Below are 22,558 nucleotides of genomic sequence, written 5' to 3' on the forward strand. Positions count from 1 at the left end.
TTTAGAATATAAACTCAATGAAATACGTTATTATCTAGCTGTGTGTTTCCGCGTGAAATTTGATATTAGTTTACTGACAATAATAATAAATTATGAAGAAGGTAATATTTTTATATTATATATTCGTAACATATAATATTGTCAATATCTTTGAGTTTTGGTCATCTATATGTGGATATGCAAAATATTAGTTTTGGACATAATAAATTGCTTTTATTAATTTAAATTTCATCAGCGACGTGGTATTCCATCGAAATAGTATATGTATAACAACATTTGAGATTATTTACATTCACACATACATTAGTGTAGGTACTATACCATATAAGACTGAAAAGTTTCGTTTGTATAAGTCGAATAAGTTTGTTGATGTTTTACGAGTTGAACGATTCAGGTAGATAAAGATTTTAGTTTCCTGACTCTCCTTTATGTATGTGCGGCATTTGGTCAAGTTATGTTTGACGGTTAAAGGTTTGTTCCAAAACTGGTGTATACTGTATACTAATCGTTTTATAATCATTAGTTATTCAAAATTAAGACTATAACTTATTTAAAAAAATTAAAAAATGTATACGAAAATGTTGAATTTATTTTTAAATTTGTCGTTTATTGAGTATAAAAATATATTACACTAAACTTATATTACACAAAGTTTACTTTATTTATTTAACATTAATTTCAAAATAAATTTCTTTAGGTTGTATTAGTTTTTACTCATAATTTTAATTCAACGTTTGCACTTGGCTTAATTCACAGTCTATTGGTAAACATTCCTATCAAGCTCGAATTATTTATCTTCAAAGAACACCATTCTCCAAGTTGTTATACCTTGAGTCAAAATAATCAAGATCTTAAATAACAGTATTATTTCAATCATAAAATTTTTCATCACGGTATGTGACTTCTTTTAAATTAGTTATAAAACATTCATTTTATCTTATATTTAAAAAAATATTCTAAATATTTTATTGACTTATATTCAGTTATGTTATATTGTTATGTACTTAAAATATCAATATTATTTATTAAAAAAATATATTTTCTCGTAGGATGATAAATCTAGTTGGAACTTTTGGAAGGTAAAAATTAAAAATGACCAGTAATATTCAAAATAATCGGGAAAACAAAAATTTTTACGCAAAACCAGTTTTTTACAACATAGATTTTCTTATTTTGTCGTAATTCAAAAATGAATTAGATAATTGACATTTTCATAAAATATTTATATTAACATTTTAAAAAAAAGTAAATGATAAAATGGTAGTCTATGACATTACAAATGGACTTACTATGGCGCTTAACTGTTTAAGGTTTTCAATTTTATATAGTAAATATATTTATTAATTTATTATATAGTTAATCTTGTACGGTGCTGCCCATTATACAAATGAAATAATGTCTGTGGGTTTACTCTGTCTTAAGCTTCCTTTAATAAAAACTACTCGTATTTTTAAAACATTAATTTGGGTGCATTTGATCAAATTTAAATACAAGTTTAAAATTATATCAAATTATAATAACTATTTTATTTTCTGTAACCAATTACAATCTTATTCAAATAAATATATTTTATTATTATAATAAAAATATTATTTCCATTTGCCGGAACAAAATCCCAATGTAAGCCCTCTTTTATATTGTGTATTTTTTAAAATCCCTTCTTATTGCACATCTAGAGCATTAAAGGAACCACTAATAACAAATTCATATGTTTTGTCTTTTTTGAGAAGTAGTGATCAGTATCTAAGTGAATATTATTTAGCTTATATAAATATTAAAATAATGAATAAATCTTAATAATATTATAAACTCGATGCTTTGAGCAAAACTTTCGCAAAAATTATATCAATCTACTGCAATACTAATAGTTAAATAAATTACTTTAATAAAAATATAATAACAAACATCATGAAATACATATACTTTGACAGATGGTATTTCTATAGTCTATTCAGAATCGTTTTTCTTATGGGTACAATGAATTCAAATCTAACACATTCATTACAGTGATCCACTCAACATCTACATACTATACACTAGAGAGAGGTACCCACTTGCCCATCACCTTCTTATACTTAATAGTTAATTACAAAATAATTTATGTATAACTTGTGCTAAAGATGGTGTCATATCCACCAAACACTGAAACGCTCCCCTTGTATAAACCATTTAACGCGGTAAAAACATTTTTAATTTTTAACGCATTATGTATTAGCTCACATATTTAGACAAACAGTAAATTTAATTATTAACAACTTTGTGAACAAGTGCGTTCGCATTAAAAATATATAGAAGGTATATTATTCATATGCGCATTGATGCTTAACATTCAACACGACCGTCCGTGAAATAATAATGCAGCCTCTACCGCGACTACGACGTGAGGATCCCGCCACGGAGTCAATAGGCGTGGTGACGGCTTACTGTTGTAGCAATACGGCGCCTAACGCCATCTATGGAGCGTTAGATACTTTCGGTATCCTATAAATAATGTAATACTATAAAGTTACGAATTGATTTTTAGGTAATATTACATTAATTATTCAGAATTTAGTAGAGTATAAAATATATTTTTTTTATCGGAAAATAAATAATTTAAGTATTCAAATTTCGATGTATGATTAATTTTTTTCTTGTATGGGTATACGTACATGGTACATATCATATTATTTTAATGTGTATTATGCTACACCGAAAAGAAAAATTATCTATAATAATATTATGAAATTTATATTTCATTTCTTATCACATAAACATATTAATATTATTTTACTTACCTAAGTAATTGATAAATATTTATTTTTTATTTTTTTATGCGATGACTATGTGTAAAAACACTAAAACAATATTCCACATTCTACATACTAATATACTATTTTGTTTTATTGATCTAATTTTCAAGTCTAAGTACCAAAAAATAATTAAAAATATATAATAAATTTAATATTATGATCATTCAATGTTTTCTTTAAAGATAAATATTTTAGTGGTATGGTAGACACTGAATAATAATATCGGTCGGCTGTCTGGTTGCTATAAATCTATTTCTACTGACAGAATTCATTATATTTTCCGATTTTAATTTAAATACCAATATTATAGTATACTTGATTTTGAAGACGAATTATTTTGTCGGAAAAAGGAAGAAACCTATTTAATTTTATGATAGGACTTTTTTCGATAAAAATAGTTGTATCTTTAAAACAATAGAAAATATATTTGTCGTGTTCATGATAAAAATGTAATTACCTACCTTTTTTATTTTAGTTAATACCTACATATTTTACGTATAATAATATGTCAATAATGTATAATACATTAAAATATATAGCGACAGTATAATAATTTAATAAAGTTTAACTTTCTATACTCTGCTTGTATATCATATAGCTTATTATACACGACATAATATGTACAATAGAACTAATCGCTGATCTTATCATCACAGTTCTTGTCCCATGATGATATTGTTGAATAATGATATCGTTAAAATACGATAGTTACAATCACCACAGCTATGATAAATTAAAGATACTGTGGGGAAAATATATGATAACTACTGTTATAATGGCGCATAATAGAGCTTTCATGCTGTCAAATATTCATGATAGTTTATGTAGATTTAGAGGGGGGTTTCAGTCTTACTTTAAATTATTTATTCATACGCCAATAATATTTTTCTTTTCGGGCGAGATGGAGGCATGTATTAAAAATGTATTACAATTATTTTAAAACGCCTAATTTTTGTTTAAATTGAATTTCCACTAATCCATTCTCATACATAACTTTTGTATACATTAAGTAAGTTTATAGATTTTTGCTTTGTTCCCCATATTAATTCCTCTTAACGGTGATCAAGGATTATGTAAGATAATCGCTAATATATTTAAAGTTAAATGCTTTCAAAGAAAAAAGTTTAGAAGTTTGTACCTTAAAGGTTATTTATTTTATTCAGAACTAATAGATGTTATGTTATTTATTGTTTATATAAATTGAGTTTTTAATATATTAATCTTAAAAACGATTTCGGATTTATAGACGACCACATAGAATATATTACATTTAGATAAAAGCATATATATATATTCTATTTTAATTTTTTATAAAAATATATAAGTAAGTCAAAGTATTAATGTCGGTTTGTTTTAAAATGATTTTACTTTATAACATTATACTATATAATAATATAATCTTTTTTATAATATGCAATATATTCGCTACAAATTTTTGTATTTTTATGCCATGATTTAATAAGCAAAAAATCAATTACTTAATAAGTTTTTAAACAAAATAATCATATTATAACTAATTCAATCATTGAAAACTATTATTAAAAACTTATTGTCGCTTTAAATAAAGAAACCGGCCCATATTTCTCAACTTTAGGGTAAACTTGTTTTGAAAATCATAAAGACAATTTGCAATGTTTTGTACGTGAATAAAAAATGGCTTTGTCGTATTTCATTTGTGGATGACAAACGAATCGTTAATTTTACAAAGATGTGTATCGTTTATATCATTTACGTAAAGAAAAGACTTGAAGACAGTTTTATTGTTGGCCTTCGTGCCCACTGCGGCGTTACAACTTTGTTCATAGCTTTTGTTATTGAGTTGAACGGAAACCTGAAACACTGTCAGATGTTTGTTGCATGACATGTTTTTGATTAATTTATTATTCATTTCAACAAAATTTTGACCACCACTGCAATTTTCCAATATACTAAGTAAAAAAATATAAATCAAAATTAAAATGAGTTTTGCAATAAACGATTATGATTAAAGAACGCGTATGATGGACGTAACACCTAAGTCTATAAAGTATTGATAAGTACCAAATTAATTTCTAATGTTCAAATTTTAAAGCACCAAGTATCATATATAAATTCAGAAAAATTATATTTTATTTATTTATTTAACAATATGGGTCATAGTCTAATTGTATGAAACAATATTATAAAATACATAATTAATAATTATAACAAGCATACTATAATATAAAAATATATACTAAAAAAAATGATGGATCTTTATTTGCCATATGTGTTTTAATTATTTCCTGGCTCTCTAAATAATTGCTAATACATTTAAGTATAAAAAATGAATATGTGTGGTGGACATAAATGGATAAGACTTAAAAGTTTCTAAAAGAAAGTAGTATACGTATATTATACTCTATTATATTTAAGTCATTTGGTATTCTTCATTAAAGATTTTAAATTAGAAATTTGAATTAAAATGAAAAAGTTAACTCTTATAATAATACATGATTTTGTTATGGACGATTTCGATAAATAAATAATTGGTATTACATAATAAACTGCATAAAAGTGTTTGAACTATTATGCAGCTTTTCTCTTGAATGAAAAATAAACAAAAATAAATTATACTCAATTAATCCATCTAATTAATTCAATAATAAAAATATTTTTCAAAAAACAATTATCTGCTTCAAAATTCAAATCGATTTTTAAGTGTAACGGTTTATCATTGCTAATACATTTAAATACCACTCAAATATCGCACAATTCCTGGAATTCATTTTCTTTTATGTTTCATTATTAAATTAAATAATACATACATATATTAGCTTATCAAAAATTATAATATTTATAGAATTACCTTAAATTTTAATAAAATTATAAAAATAACATAATATAATTTAATAAACTAGGTAGGTACCTGCTACAAAATATGTGATTGTATTTAAAAATTAATATTTGTTTATTTAGTTTTTAGTAATAAATTGAATTCAATGGCTTAAAAAATACCTAAGACTGATTTTGCATAATTGCATTTAATACTTCAAAATTTAAATTATGGAACCTATAAACTCTATTAACTACATATATTTTTAAAGGTGCCAAGTTAATTTTAACTAAAAGGAAAAGATAATATAATATATTTTCTATATGGAAATTATCTTTCCAAATACATTTTAGTTAAATTTAATTAACTATATTTTTTGTGTAACATATTTTATACTTTAGAACAAAAGTGAAGATTTATTATATAAATCCAGCTAAAACCTTGCTATTGGTGCAAATTAATTAATTAATTAACCAAATGCATAAAACTAATTTGTATAAATCATATTTTTATAATTTTAAAAGTAAATTATTTTTAAGTAATCGCTTTATATTATGGAATCCTATTTGACACACCTGTTTTAAAGTGGATAAAATACAAAATCTGAGAGGTTTACTAAATTCGTGAATTTTGTTTAAAATGCCAATTGAAGAATTAATCTACCCGTACAAATGATTATGGAGATTTAAAATCTGAGCGAAATAACTCCATTGCAAATTATCTGTCGACTTCGTGATACTAAATTGTTCTGAAGTTTTCCAAACAAATTACCTTTTTACTAATTATCGTCTGCTTGAAAAATGAATCTAAATGACAAGTGACGATTTATTCAATAGTTTGAATTATCTAATACAGTAAGCATTGCATGCCATTACTGTATCTAAATCAAGATGAAATCATTTTCAAATAGATCTTTAATCAAAATCCACTCATACCACATTTACCCTCAAACTCCTGCCTTGTTCTACTGTCTCCATATATGGCACCCAAATTCCTATCACTCATACAGTCAAATATCTAGGCTTAAATCTTGATCGTAGGCTAACCTGGGCCAAGCATACTAAATCTAAACTCTCGATTTCGATTACTTAAAACATTCCTTAACAATAACTTACACACTAATATCAACATAAAACTACTAATCTACAAATCACTAATCAAGCCAGTCTGGACATTCGAGATTTAACTTTGGGGTAATACAAAAAAATCTAATTTGAATAAAATACAAACTTTTCAAAATCTAGCTCTCAGAAAGCTATTAAATGCCCCACCTTACGTCTCGAACGACACTATTCATTCTGACCTAAAAATGAAATCAGTCCAAGAAGAAGCTAAAGCTCGCTACAAACGGTTTCATTGTCATCTGTCCTCCAACTATAACCCATTAATACGCAATCTTGCAGCTCCTTCCATTCCTGGTAATCTGCCCAGACGTCTCAAACGTAATTGATGCCGTGACCTTCTTGACCCCTCTTTATAATAATTGTAAAAAAATAGCAATCATCAGTGTGTGTCTTTAATGGATGGCTTCTCACATCAAGCGTTTCATGTAAATATTTGTATTTTTTATTAATTGTTAAACTTGTTTATTTAATTAATACTTAATACGATATGTGTTCCCAATCTTATCATATATACTTATTGTGCCCCTACGTATAAACTGTATATTTCAAATAAAGAAAAAAAATAAATCTTTACAATATATAATATATGTAAGTGCCATTTTTATATTAAAAACAATTTCGTATAAAAACCAATATACGATGTTAAAATTTTATTGAATTAAAATAATAATAATAATAATTATAATTATTATTATTATTAAATTAAACATTAATTTAGCTAACTTTACGAAAATATTTAGAAAAAACATGTTTATTTACATTCAAATATATTATGTTTTCCACAGCGCGGTCGTATTTTTTTCATAAAAATAAACTATACAATATACAACTATAATGTTGGTTGTTAGTGAACTAAATTAAAGTACAAGAGATTTTTTTCATAACGTTACATAAATCGGGTTTATTTACATTTAAATTTTAACAGATTAATAGGTTAAATAAATTAACTCGATAACATATTTAGTACAGTTTCTCTAGTCTATTTTAGTAAAAATAAACCACGATCGTTGTGACCACAGTTTATATTTTTAGATGAAAATATAATTTGTTTGAACAGATTTCGTCACGAAACAACAAACAATAATGCATTAATGCTTCAGTATGAGAATGTTGCAACAAAATAATCGTATTGTAGTTTATTTAAAACCTATACAACTCTAACAATATTTAATTGAGTTTCTAAATAGCTAGGGTAATGGTTTTTTTAATTTTGGGTGTTTGACACTCGTTGTGCTTTGTTTACTCGAGCACAAGATTTAAAAAAAATTTAAAGCATTAACAAAATAAACAAAAATTAATATTAACCAACATAATTAAAAATTATTGAACTTCAAAATCACTTATTTAACAATTTTTTGTAGTTCCATAGGTTTTATTTACGAACACAAATACAAAAACCGCTCTGCTATATAATAAATTTCAAGTATGCATTGTCGTTGACATTTCACTGTAAAGAACATGTTAAATTTCAATTCAATTGTAAATCAAAATTATTTAGATACAAAGATATATCAATATGTCAATTTATATTTCTAAATATTTTTTATAAATTATTAAAAAGTAATAAATTAATGTTTATATTAGTAATACGATAAGTTGAACTATTATTTTTTTCAAGAGATTCCAATTATTTATTTATAACATCATGTATTAATTTTTGTAAGAACAAATAATAAGAAAAATTGTATTACATTTTCAAACTTGCTGACTTAGAAACAAAAATGATATTATCGACATAAATTCAAAAGACTTAAAAAGTTTAAAATGTTAATAGAATATTATACGTATATAAATACAGTTTATACAAATAATTCATAAAAAGGCTATGCCGTTATGTCATGTCTAGAAAATTAAAAATCTACAATATGTACGGTTAAATGTTAATCATTAATGATTTACAAAAAATAAAGCAAAATATATTAAGCTGAAACTTGTGTGAAAACTAAGTGCATTGCGTATACATTTTTGTTTTTCTAAATTATATTATATTTACTTTTGACAATCTGAAGTACAAACTTTACCTAATTTTCAAACAGAAACAATTCTCAATACTAATGATTGTATTAATTTAGTTCTATAGTGTTTCTAATATAAGAGTCTTAAAGACAAATTTAATGCAGAACATTATAAAACCAATACATTAATCACTCTGCTCAAAATCTAAAGTTTGTTTTAAGTAAGAATATCAGCCTAACGATAAAAGTAATAGAACTATGACATGATAAAACTATTGTAATAATTTTACTTGAAAAAGTATCTAGGCCGGTGAAATAAATAATAATATTGAAAAATATCTTATTGAGTTACCAAAATAATAAACTTTTTGTCAACATTTACAAATTTAGATGGGTAAAATGTATATTATTTTAATTTTTCGGGTAATATCTATAATAATCATTTATCTATGTATACATCATATTATGCGTGCATAATTCTCGATTTAATTAATAATTAAAGCAAATATTAGTAAAATAATGTTTATCAGTTATATTTTCAATTAAAACTCACATATCATTAATTAAATACAAATAATTTAATAATTAAAACAAATTTGTTATTATATAGTATTGACTATCAATACTCAATACACTAACGAGTACTGTTTTTAAAAAATATATAATAACTGCACGATATATATATTTATATATATAATGTATTACTTCTTATTTATTACAAAAGTTAAATACAATCATTTTTAGTTATTTTATTATCAGGGTTAAATTATAAGGTTTTAATATTGAAAATGTCTTATTGTTGGTATATATTTTCGTCACGTCATGTTTTAACAGTTTTAATTTTAGCCGTGACACTCGCAGTTTACACGTAATATAATAAATTACTCTTTTATAATCTAATTTTTCCTCGTGGCAAATATTACTTCTACTTAAATTATTAAAATACATAATTTAATTTTAATATATTAATAATAAATCATTACGTGTAGTAAATATTATTTACTATTTAGTTCGGATCATAAGTAATTTATTACATTAAATTGATTAATTTCAATTGTTGAAAATGATTCAAACATATGCAACAATTTACACAAAAATATACAGCTCAGGAAATTATCAATTTCAGAAAATTATAAATATATTTACACTATGTTAGATACAATATAGTTTAACTATGAAAATATTGAAAATATTAATATAAAAATTAAAATATATCACTACAATTTCACTCTTTTGATCATTATAAATGTACACACCATACAGCTATAAATACTAAAATTATTTTTTAAAATTTTTAAAATAAGATTTTTATATTTGTCCGTGTAAAATCATTATTAAAATTTAAAATTAATCCATATAGGTGTATGTTATCCAAACTACCTTCTAATAATAAACATTCATTTTAGTTTTGTATATAAAACTACTGGTGTGAATATAATTCGTTTAAAATATTATGGACATTGACATAGATGTCACACCCACTTACATTCGTGTCAACTAATATTGTTTTTGACAGCACACATTTTTTCAAAATAAAAAAGTATATTAACGTCATTTTGTACATCATTGTGAACGAATAGTTAATTCAAAATTATATTGTTTTTTTTTTCATCTGTATATAGACTAATGGAGATGAACTTGATGACTTTTATTATCTTATTTTTCATATTTTAATTATTTAATGTTTGCTTATATGCATTTTTTAAACCTGACATTCGTCAAAGTTAAATCGACGAAATAAAAGAAAAAACAATATTTTATTATAAAACTTGAAGTATTAATACCGTTTAATATTAAACAATATTAACATTCGAACTATTACTATAACTATTATTATTTTCACCAGTATTACGCTTTTTACTACTTTTTGTAAATTACATATAATTATAAAATTAATGTAGTTACTTGGAAATGTTAAAAACCATAGAATTAAACATTGTTTAAAATTACACATTTTATATAGGGTCGAATCGCATATTTTGTATTATTATCATCATTATATATTGATCTTATAAACATAGCATATTCAAAGAATCTTTCTTTAAAATCTACTTTGAAATTCATAAAATTAATATTTAAAATATAAAATTATGTACTAAGTTTAATATTTCAGTATTCGAAATATTATTTTAAATAAATTTCTTAGGTGAAATACTCTGCTTATTTTTAATAAGTAATTATTAATTAGTTATTTCTAGTTATAGTTTATTAGTTATAATCTTAATCAATGACTTAATTTAAATTTTAATAAACTTTTAATTTAAAGTTTAAAAATTTAGTATAATACTTTCGATTTTTAAATAAAATAATAGTTATGTCATGATCAACTCTGAACCCAAAGGATAATATTCAAAATTGTTTAAAATATCTAATAAAATGTAATTTTTTATATTTTTAATATTTAACCCTTTCCCTGCTGAATTATTTTTTTCCCAGTTCACAACACTGTGCTGGGATTAAATTTTATTTTTAATTATTTTTTTCGTATTGTTTTAAATATTGTTTTAGTTCAAATAATAAATATCAATAAAAAAAAAATTGTCTAGTAACTTTTTTAGCAGATATTAGTTAATTAAGTTAGTGATTGGTTCCCAAATAGTCGATAATGAACTATTATTTCAGTTTATCAAATAATGACAATTTGGGAACCATGAAAATCAAATAAATTTTTTTGCTTATAACTTTTTTAATATTTATCATATATTTTTTTTTATTGTCTCTTTGAATTCATCTAATTATTTACCATTTAATGATATTATCACATTATCGATAACAGCTTTTGTTGATTTTTAAAATGCTAGGACGCATATGTGCGTCCATAGCAGTGAAAGGGTTAAAATAATCTGATATTTTTTTATAAATATGTATAGCAATTTAGTAACATAAATACCTTTTTATAATATTATATATATTTAATACATTTTTTTTTAATTCTAAAACATATTCTTACCTTTAATTCTAAATATTTTGAATTGATTGAATTTGAAAGGTGTATACTAAACAGTGTGTGCGTTTGATAACTTCCACTAGGAAATGGTTAAATAAATTCTTAAATACAGACTACCTATGTTCGTTATCGTTTTCCATGTAAACATCATCTACTTAGTGATCATCAAATTAGTGAATTAGCTATCGGTGACCACATTTTATATTGAAGTAAATGGCAATGAGGTTGAAAATTCCGAAGATAAAAAAAATATATCCAGACTTCAGTCAAATAACTATCATGCGCTAACAAAACTTTTAAAACAAAAGAAAATGATGGATCAATTTTTTGACCGAACATAATGCATCCATTTATCAACATAACTTGTCGGATTATAAAGGTAGTAAAATACAGTGACCACCAATTATAAAATAACTGTCATGGGGATACCTGAGAGTGAGGATGATCAACAACACACAATGCGCTCAAAAATAACAAATAACTTATAGGACATATATATTTTATGAAAGTATGAAACGTCATATTTTATTTTTTACAAATGTTGAAAACTTATGTTTAAATTTGTTTGTTTACGTCGTGTTTTAATGAATTGTTAGCATAATTGTTTTAATGGAACAAATTATATGAGATAAAATGTTATGTTTATTAATAATGCCACTATATATTTAAGAAAAAAAAAAATATTATTTTGCATACTGAACAGCTCAATATACTAATGCAAATTATAGATTGAACTCGTTTCCATATACGTAATTATAATTCATTAATATAAATTAAGATTAAAATAGGTACCTATGATAGTACCACATTATTGATTTTAGATAGAAAATAATAATTCCATACTTTCTAGATATTAGAATAGGAAAGTAAATTGCAATAATGTGTGTTAGTTTTTTCAATTATAATAATATTATATATTTTTTTTTTACAATAACTCGTATTTAATCCGTAACTAAAATTTAAAATAACATAAAATATTAATTTTTTTTTGTTTAGCTTTATCTAATTATATATTTTAATATACAATTACGAGTATAATAAAGTATTTTAATGTTCAGTTATAAGCATAACAAAAAACTAAATTAATAAATTTAGCGATTTGTACAAACAAACAATATCACAGTATCACATACCTATTTTATTAATCAACGACAATAACATATTATTCCAAAATAAATAAATTTGTTTAATCATAAAATAGTTTTGCGAATCAATATATGAATCATGTATAAACCACATGATTCTAATAATTGAAATATTTGTCAAGTATTTGTAAAATATGAAGGTAAATAAATTATTCGAAAAATGATTTGACCTAGTTTATTATATAGGGCCTGAAAATTAAATTAACCCTTCACCATATTTCAGGCATTAAACTAATATCACTAATGATTTAAATAAAAACAAAATAAATGTCTTGACTCAAGGTGATCTTAGAGTTTATTATTTTTAAATAGGCTCACTGGTGATTTTTTTTTACTTTCAATAAAAAAAATCTGATAATCGTATACTAGTATACTATGTACTTAATACTATAAAAAGATAACCAGTAAAGTACCTTGGTGTTGAACTAGAAAAAAAACCTACATGGAAATTCCTAGTCAACAAAAAACTAACTCTGTACTACAAACTATAACAGAATAAAAACTCTCCAAACCTTAGTAAACCACAAATCGACACTTAAAATAAAATCTTCACTCCTTCTGTATACACAAAAACAATCCGATCATTTACGCATGCCTAGTAGTGCGTCAGCCTCTCCCATAAACCTCAAAAAATCCAAACCATCTAAAATAAATTCTTATGGATAAGTTTATACTGCTCCATGGTCATAATCAGAGCACAGAAGTTCTAGTAATATAAAAATTTACTACACACAATAATTATCTTATTATATTTTATTAATCATTTATCTGCTTATATATAATATAATACCTATATAATACCAATATAATGTATATAAAATATAACTTGTAATAAAATGTTATGCGTTGAAAATTAGAAATATTTAAACATAATAAAAAAATTTAAAAAAAATTCTACACACTGAACAGGGTTGTCTTTTATGTCTCAAGATATTAGGATTAAAATAGCAAATATTTTGTGTATATTTTCTTGTTTAAAAATAAGTTGATGTATAGGTGTTTATATTTTAATGCATGTTGTTTATTATTATATTACTTATTCATTCAAAATATAATATATACTTACACTATAAAAATATTGAGTATGCTTACTTTGATTTTTAGATTTTGAGTGGAATGATAAGTGTATTGTTTTAACAGTAATTATTTTTTTTTACTTATTTATTGTTGTGTCTTACATCATTTTTCAATCAGTAAAAAAGTTACAATCTTCAACTTTTTTTTTGGTAAGAAGTTAATTTAGTTAGTACTATGAAGTAAACAGTTAAAGATTCCTAGTACTTTTCTTAATAATTGGGAAAAACGAAATTCTTCCATGAAAATGTGAATATTTAATACTAGGTCCCATAGAAGTTCGCAGAAAAACTTAAAAATAAAATAAAAATGACATTTTTAAGTTGGTACGTTGTCACCTGTATGAAAATTACTGTAAAATGTCAACCAAAAATTCCAGTTACAAAAATGATGTCAATAATAGTCAAACCACTCATACGATAATCCCTAGAATCACCTCTGCTATTTACTTTTATTTTCTAATAAAAAAAATAAAAACAATTGTAATAACTAATAACCAAACATATTATAAAACACGAAGAGTTCTATTTTATTATGTGCTATATTTAATTATAAACCACAAAATTATCAGTTTACTTCATTTACAAACATATATAAGATGAAGTCTATGAACACGAAATGATTGAACCATTATCTAAAATTCTTATAATCTGTAATTTCTAATAGATTTTATGTAAGGTGACAATATATCGAGCACTTAAATTTAGATATAATTTATTTATTATTTATTTATATGAGATTATGAAACCGAAAAAATAAAATTATTAATGGAAAAAATCTCAAACTGGTGTTTATAAAATATTGTATACAAATCACAACTAAAAAATTATTTAGATGCAATTAATGCTTATCGACGATTCTATTCTTATTTAATAATATTTATATTTAAATAAATATTCGATAAATACTCCAGCATGAAATATCGAAACTATTGTAATAACTATAATAGATACATATACGACATACTATTTCAATTGATACAATTAAAAAAATAGATAATACTCGTATGTGTTTAATCCATTAAAAACAGCAGAAAAATCATGTCAAATAATAAATAATGTTATATTTATCATCCATCATTCAATGTAATTATTGTTTGGTAATCGAACGCGGTCTTGAATATTTTTAAATTCTTTTTACCTATATTATAATTTATTCTATATGGTGTCTAATATTATTATCGTTTAGTCGTATAATGACTTTTTTCTAACTTTATCTGTTTCGTTTCTTTTTCTCACTCGCACCCATCGAATCAATTGAAACCGATGGCACATTTTTGACATGTTTGGAAACACAAAGCTCCGTAGCTATCGGAAAACAAACATCGCACGTTGATGATAAGTACCCATGCCGTTATACCCTGTTAGATTCACGTTTATCGGTTTATAGTTTATACACAATATTATGCATGCATACACAAACACACGCACAAAACAAAAAAATCCAGGTAAATAGTTTATCATTGGGGCCATAGGTGAGGCAAGTTTTACGGTGGTGGAAAAAGAAAAAGAGAAGCGCCAGGAAAGTTTCACAATCGATCGTTTCACCCGCATCAGTACGCATTGCATACGTATAATATACCGTATAAAGAGGCGACTTTCTGTAAAGAATATTCAACTGCTTTTTGTTTTATAAAAAAAATGGAGCGGATAGGGAATAATAATAGGAATTCGTTTTTTACTTAAACTGTGTTTAAGCCAACGGACTAACTTTGAGTTAAGAAACAGTTTCACTATGCATTTACGCATTCTTAGGTACCTAACTGTTTTACAATACACCGGTCGAAAAAAAGATATACAAGTAAAGTACATATCGTATTTACTTAATATTGTATCCAATGTTAAATAAATTTTCACAAGTCGTAGGTATAATAGTATGCGTTACCTATTTATATTGTTTTTATAATCTAAGCTGAAGCTGCATATACATCGATTTTGATTAGTATACAAGTATACCTATATATATATATATATTATATAGTATCTATAATCGACTTGTAAAGATGTTACTATGATAGTTTTAAGATGAGTGATGTGCTTAGTTAAATAGAGCCAAAGAGTATTAATAATTTTACACATTTTACAAGTAAAATCAACTTAAAGTATTAAAAAATTACTTCTTTTAGAGATAAAAAATTAGCGGTTTATATTCTGGATATTATCATGGCATTTAAATAGGCATTTAAAATGGCATCATAAAAAGTTTAAAAAAAATTGTAAATAGATTTCAAAAGTCTGACAAAGATCTCGAATTCAATTTTAAATATTTTAAAATTAAAGTTACACATTTTAGAAAAATTATCAAGAATAAATTACAAATATTAAGACAATTAAAAATTAAATATTCAAACTAAATTATTTTAAAATGTTATCATAATTATAAAATAACCATAAATAATTATTAAATGGTCATAATTTATCACCATTAACTCTAAATTCACTGTGCCTATCATAAGAATAGGTTTTTGGTCGTTAATAATTTATTTTACCGTGATTTATTAAGGAAAACAAATATTTATATATTGTAATTTATTCAACGTTTGGTATTCTTTAGCGTTAATATTAATAATTTTAAACTCCTAAGTTTTATTTTTATAAATACCTACCATGAATGATTAAATATTATTAATACAATTTTACCTAAAACTTTGATAACTATCAATGTTAACCTATCATAACCCTCACAATTTAAAAAAAATTGTGTGAATATTTAAAAAAAAAAAAAATGTAATCGAATTACATTTTTAAGTCAGCTCAACTATGATTTGTATACTTAATTTCATAAAATATAAAATTAAGAAAAAACCCAAAATTAATAAAAATTTCGGCAACGGACTTTTATTTTGATCTGCTCTGTCTAAGATGTAATAGTGTGTGTAAATTTTACGTTTAATGGAAACTATATTATATTAAAATTGGAATTCGGTTTAGGTATTTTCTTACCTTTAACACATCTCTATACAATTACTTTTCTAAAAAAAATAATATTTTCAAAATAACCAACTATTCTAGATTTTAAATCGATAGTTAGTGGTACAACTTGAAACTTTTAGAGTACACTTTTATCTTAATCCGTCGTGTTTAATGATTTATTACAGTTTACTTGAAATGTTATTTCAACATTTCTATGTAGTTAGTTTTGAACCACATAGTATTCTTGATCACTGTTCACATAATATAATAATTTAAGTTTGATCTATTTGTGTGTAAGTTATAAATGTATTTAACGTCAGTTAGTTATTATTACGGTTAGATCCTTAGATGTATATAAAACACATCGTTTTCTCCTATATACCTAATACCTAAGTATATTAAAAAATAGATTTACTTTCAAATAGAAAGTAATATGGAATTAGCAACCACAGAGTTTTACTTTGTGGTTTTAGAAATAATTAAAAATTAAAAATAATGTGCAGAGAATTATTTAAAAATAGGCATATTAATTAGTATAGTTATAAAATATCTAGAATATAATATGTTTATCTGATATATAATATTATTTGGTTTGATTCAATGCATATTTTATGATATCGACGTCATGTTTTTAACTCTGCGCCATTTATAATAAGCAATTATATTACTTTAATAGTATGATAATATTTATGAGTGACTTAAAATCAAAGTTACATAGATTAATAAAAAAAAATCCGTTAGTAGATTAAGTAATACTTTTTATCTAAATGTACCTACCTACTATTTTTGATACGTATTAGTTTTGTATATAAGTTAATTAAATCATATACATGCTAAAAAAATATATTTAAAACATTGAAATTATAAAAAAATTATTTTTATTAACATTAAACTTAGTAATCTGTTGACTAATAAAGAATTTAGTCGATTACTATTTATTAAGAAATTACCTCTCAATAGAAAATTATCGTTGATTTTACATTATTATAAATGTTGTTATTCTATGTCTGTGACATAACGCACTCAATATTGTTTATTTATTATATATTTATATCATATAATATTTTGTATAGTTATCTATAAAATGATTTCAATAAATTATATTTTCTCAATACCTTAATATTTAACATTCATATTTTTGATAAATTTACTGTAATATTAAAAAATGTTATATGTTATGCGTATAAGATGAAAACAAAATATATATGTGTATACCTCTTAGTGTGTGTTAATGTGTTCTCTTGATAACCATTTTTTAAACAGTTTATTTTTACCTTTAAAAATATTTCCTATTTAAAAAAAGATTAAAAATGTTTAAGGTTTAATAAATTTAAAGACAACGTTATAATATAATCTCAACTTGAAAGTGATATTTAATTATATTTTAATATCGAGTATAATCAATCATATTAACAGTTAACACCAACATTAAACGAGTTGTTTCAAAAAATACCTGATTTGACATTTATTATGTCTTAATATGGAAAGATTTCTATTATTATTATTTTTAACCTTTAATTTTAGTTAATAACATTTATCTTTAAGTTGAAATATTATATTTAGATAGATCGTAAAAATCATTCGCTATAATTATAACTTGAATATCTATATTATTGTAATTAAAAATGTATATTATAATATATCACCTTAAAATTAAAATAACTTACGATTCTTGCCAAATAGTACTGTATAATTTGAAAATATAAAATATTCTAATTATAAAATAACATTCACTCAATATAAAAATATGTCTCACATGTAAAAATATTATCGTCTATTAATTACTATTATTTACATTTTAAATATTACATTTTAAATAAATTTTAAACTGTCTAATCTTAAAACAAAAATTTCTATATCAATATTAATCATAATATAGGAATCTAGAATCTGAACATAAAATTATAATTTATTATAAATATGGAGAACGCATAGTTGAACCAGAATTACATGAACAATTTCAAAATTTTAACAATTATGAAATACAAAATTACTGTACTTACATACAATATTGTACGTTATTACAAATTATAAAGCATATTAGTACTATCACCAAATAATTTAATTCTTAATATTATAATATAACTAGCATCTAATTTTAAAAATAATAATATTTTTTTCTTCCTTTTTTGTATAAATTCTAGAATAAATGTATGATGTACAAATACATTCAATATACAAAATAAAAAAGATAGAATAATAATACCATATTTGATTTATTAATTTTCAGGATTAAAATCTTCATCAAACAATGACTCAATGGTTTGCTCTCTGGATGAAACAATGAGTACATTTATGGAAACCTGTAATGATACAGAAATGAACTCGACATTTAATTTCAGTTTGGAAGAAGTATATTCTATTTTGTTGGAGCATAGACGTGATTCCCGAAATTTAGATAAAAGTACTGAGGTAATTACGCTGTTTTAAAAAAATATTAAATGAATAATATTAATAATATCTATTCATAATTTAATGCTATTTTCTAGATAGTTGTTTTCTTAGTTTAGCACTAACAGTTCTTTTACTGTATTTAAATTTTAAACATTTCAAATATTATAAATCTTATTACTTTTTATAATTATGATTTGTTATTTAATTTTAAACAAGGCTTTGCACCTAAATTAACCTGAACCCTTAACACTCCTAAACACCCTTAAAAAATTAAACACCCAAAACCCGTATAACCCGAATGATTCTGTTTTCATAACACCTGTATTAACCAAAATCCGAATAGATCATTCGGGTTAAACCGAAACTCGAATATTTTTTTTTATTTTTTTAATCTTCATGTCATATATCATTTTGTATGTATTTCTTGTGGTGAGATAAATTTTGAAGAGTTAAATAATTATTAATAATAATAACAGGAACAATCTTATAATCAATTATAAGTAAATTCAATAATTATTTACTTGAAAATAAAACCATTAAAATATTTTATAATTTAATTGATTTTAATTAAAGTATTAAACCAAATCGCCTAATACTAAATTATTTCTTATACCTATTTTATAATATAATTTATTACTTTATTATTATAGTATATAATTAAATCTAAATACAGCTAATAGCAATATACAATTGACACGGTCTCAACAAAACTGAACGTATTGACGAAAGTCGTGACTAAAATACCAAACGCTAATAATTAATAATATTTAGTGTTATTATTTTATTAATGAAATAAGTTATTTTAAACCAAACTACAAATGTTGCGAATTCGTTTAAAAATGTATATTTTATTATAAATAACTAACATTTTTTTTGGGGGGGGGAGGGGGAGTCATCAAAAGCTATGATTTTTCCAGATTACTCAACACTCGTATTAACCAATATTAACCCGAATAATAACGGTTTTGAAAACCCAAATATTTGTTTAAATTTTTTATTCCGGTGTTTGAACACCCTAAACCCGAACCCGAATAAATGATTTTGGTGCTAATCCCTGATTTTAAATGTATTTTATTGTTTAATTTAGATTTTGTAGTCATAAAAATTCTATTTAAATTGAAGTTTGTACAAAATAATTTAAATTTAGAATTTATTTGTAATCAAAATACAAATTAGTTGACTTTAAAATAATACAATAAGTATATATAAAAATATTCTGCATAAAATAATGACATTATTATAATATAATAACTAAATAATTAAAAATATATATATTGCTAAAAATACAATTTATGAAAAATAACGGTTATATATTTCAAAATCTAAATCAGATTAAAAATAAAAATAACATTTTATAAACTTTTACTTTTCCATAATATAATACTAAAGCATTCAAGCATCCATAACACTTTGTTTTATTTAATGTTCAGAAAGTGTTTTTGAAAAATGATTTATTAACAATTTTTACGTTATTTATAAAAATTGATATGAATTTCCAAAACTTTGAGAATTATAATTTATTATATTAATTGTTAATTGTATTCACAATTTTGAAATGAGTCTTAGTCATTTTTTATTTATATTTATTTTCTTTCTGTTTCTATTATTCACATATATCACATAGGTATATTATATTCTTAAAGTGGATAATTTATTAATATTAACAGTTCAATCTACCTATATTATGAAGTACAAAAAAAAATTGTTCCACCAATAGAATTAACTTTAATAATATATAAATCAAATGCCACATTTAAAAAAAATATGAAATATATCAATGACAAAAACTTATTTTGTAGCGTCAAACCTTAAAATCTTTAAGTTAAAATATTGTATACTTATTATAGTATAGACTATAGACTATTGAGTTTAAACATAATAGTATTAATGTTTTAATTTAAAAATAGGTAATAAATGATATAAAGTAAATTCTGTAAAAGATATTAGTCATTAGTCATTATACTATTAACAAATCTGAATTTTAAAATAGAAAAACTGATATAGTAGTATAATTTTTTAATTAATTTCCCATTGTGGGTATAACCATACCAAATACTTATATAGGTGTTAACGAATAAACAATTTTAATTTATTTTAATATGTATAGTTTATAGTAGATAATAACATGTTTGACGTAATGATGTAAATAATATATTATATAGGTAGTATAATAATATATACTTTTATATTAATTAAAATAAATTATTCAATTTCTGGTTGAGTACGAGAAAAATGGTTTTTTATTTAACAATGTTATTTGTGAATATCTTAATTGAATCCAACTAATTGCTTTATAGTATATGTCTACTTTTTGGAAAAATAGGTTAGTTACTTTTCAACCAAAAGCTTTAATTAGGCATTACCTACTTAATTTAAATTGTTTTATATACTGCGCGTCGTATGTAGTAAGTATAGTTACAGAAGAATAAAATAAAGATTGACGGAAGTTAAATATTTTAAACTCAAAAATGTATAATTTAATTTGAATGATATGTCATAAATGACACTGATGAAATTTATACCTATTTAATATTTAAGTGCTCAAATGTGAACACAGATCTTTGTTATTTCTAAGGAATATTCATAATAATTTCATAATACCTACCTATCTTGTATACTATCTGGTACATCACGACACTTCAGGTTTTTCAGTTATAAATTACATTTAATTAAAAACGTGTCTTTATGACTGCATAATATAATATTGGGAGTTTACTAATATTTTGTTTAAAATGGGGTTGATAACAGCTATATAATAAATATCATATTCAGTAAAAATTTAGTTGCTTAACAATATAAAATCTCGTTTTTTATACGCTAGTTATAAAAAAAAACTCAGTTTATAAATTGTTATTCTTTAAGAGTATATAAATAAATATAAAGTTTAAAATAAAATAAAAAGCAAGTATTTCAGTTATTGACATATTAAACCGTAAAATATAAGGAACAAGATTGATACACAAACCAATATCTGTATAGTTTAAAGTTATCCTGATGATGTGATGAGTGGAGTATGATGATACAAACTTGATTTTTTACATGAGAATACCCTTTAACTGTAAACTTTTAACAAGACGATTTATTCAAATACTTCAAATATCTTAGAAAAAATTTTTAATTTTAATGAATAAAGTTTCTGAGTTTATACACTTTTGTACTAAAGATATTTTATTATTAGGTAATAATGATTTTATATAAAACATAAAATATAAATGTAATATTTGTCTTGTGTTTATTATACTTTGACAATTTTAGCAAATTATAAAAAATATGAACTCGGGTTTTGAATCAATGTATAGCCACAAGACACTTCTTAGATTGCATAAAAGATTCTATATAAAAATATAGACATTAAGAATACTCATAATTTTAAAAACCATTATTTGAATACATTAAAAGAAAAAATTAGTATTAGTGTGTT

The 22,558-nt window shown here is 23.0% G+C and overlaps 1 protein-coding gene across 3 annotated transcripts in view; it reads left to right on the forward strand.

The window, feature by feature from the left end:
- The window catches only part of LOC113550008 (neuropeptide F receptor-like), a 63,197-nt gene that overhangs the window by 36,509 nt on the left and 4,130 nt on the right, over positions 1-22,558 (forward strand). For all 3 annotated transcript variants that reach the window (XM_026951586.1, XM_026951585.1, XM_026951587.1), the window contains one exon: positions 18,974-19,155. In XM_026951586.1, coding sequence (XP_026807387.1) covers positions 19,003-19,155 — 153 coding nt within the window. In that variant the 5' untranslated portion in view covers positions 18,974-19,002. The remainder of the gene's footprint in view (positions 1-18,973; positions 19,156-22,558) is intronic.

Source organism: Rhopalosiphum maidis, chromosome 4, assembly GCF_003676215.2.
Source record: "Rhopalosiphum maidis isolate BTI-1 chromosome 4, ASM367621v3, whole genome shotgun sequence".
Taxonomy (NCBI): Eukaryota; Metazoa; Arthropoda; class Insecta; order Hemiptera; family Aphididae; genus Rhopalosiphum; species Rhopalosiphum maidis.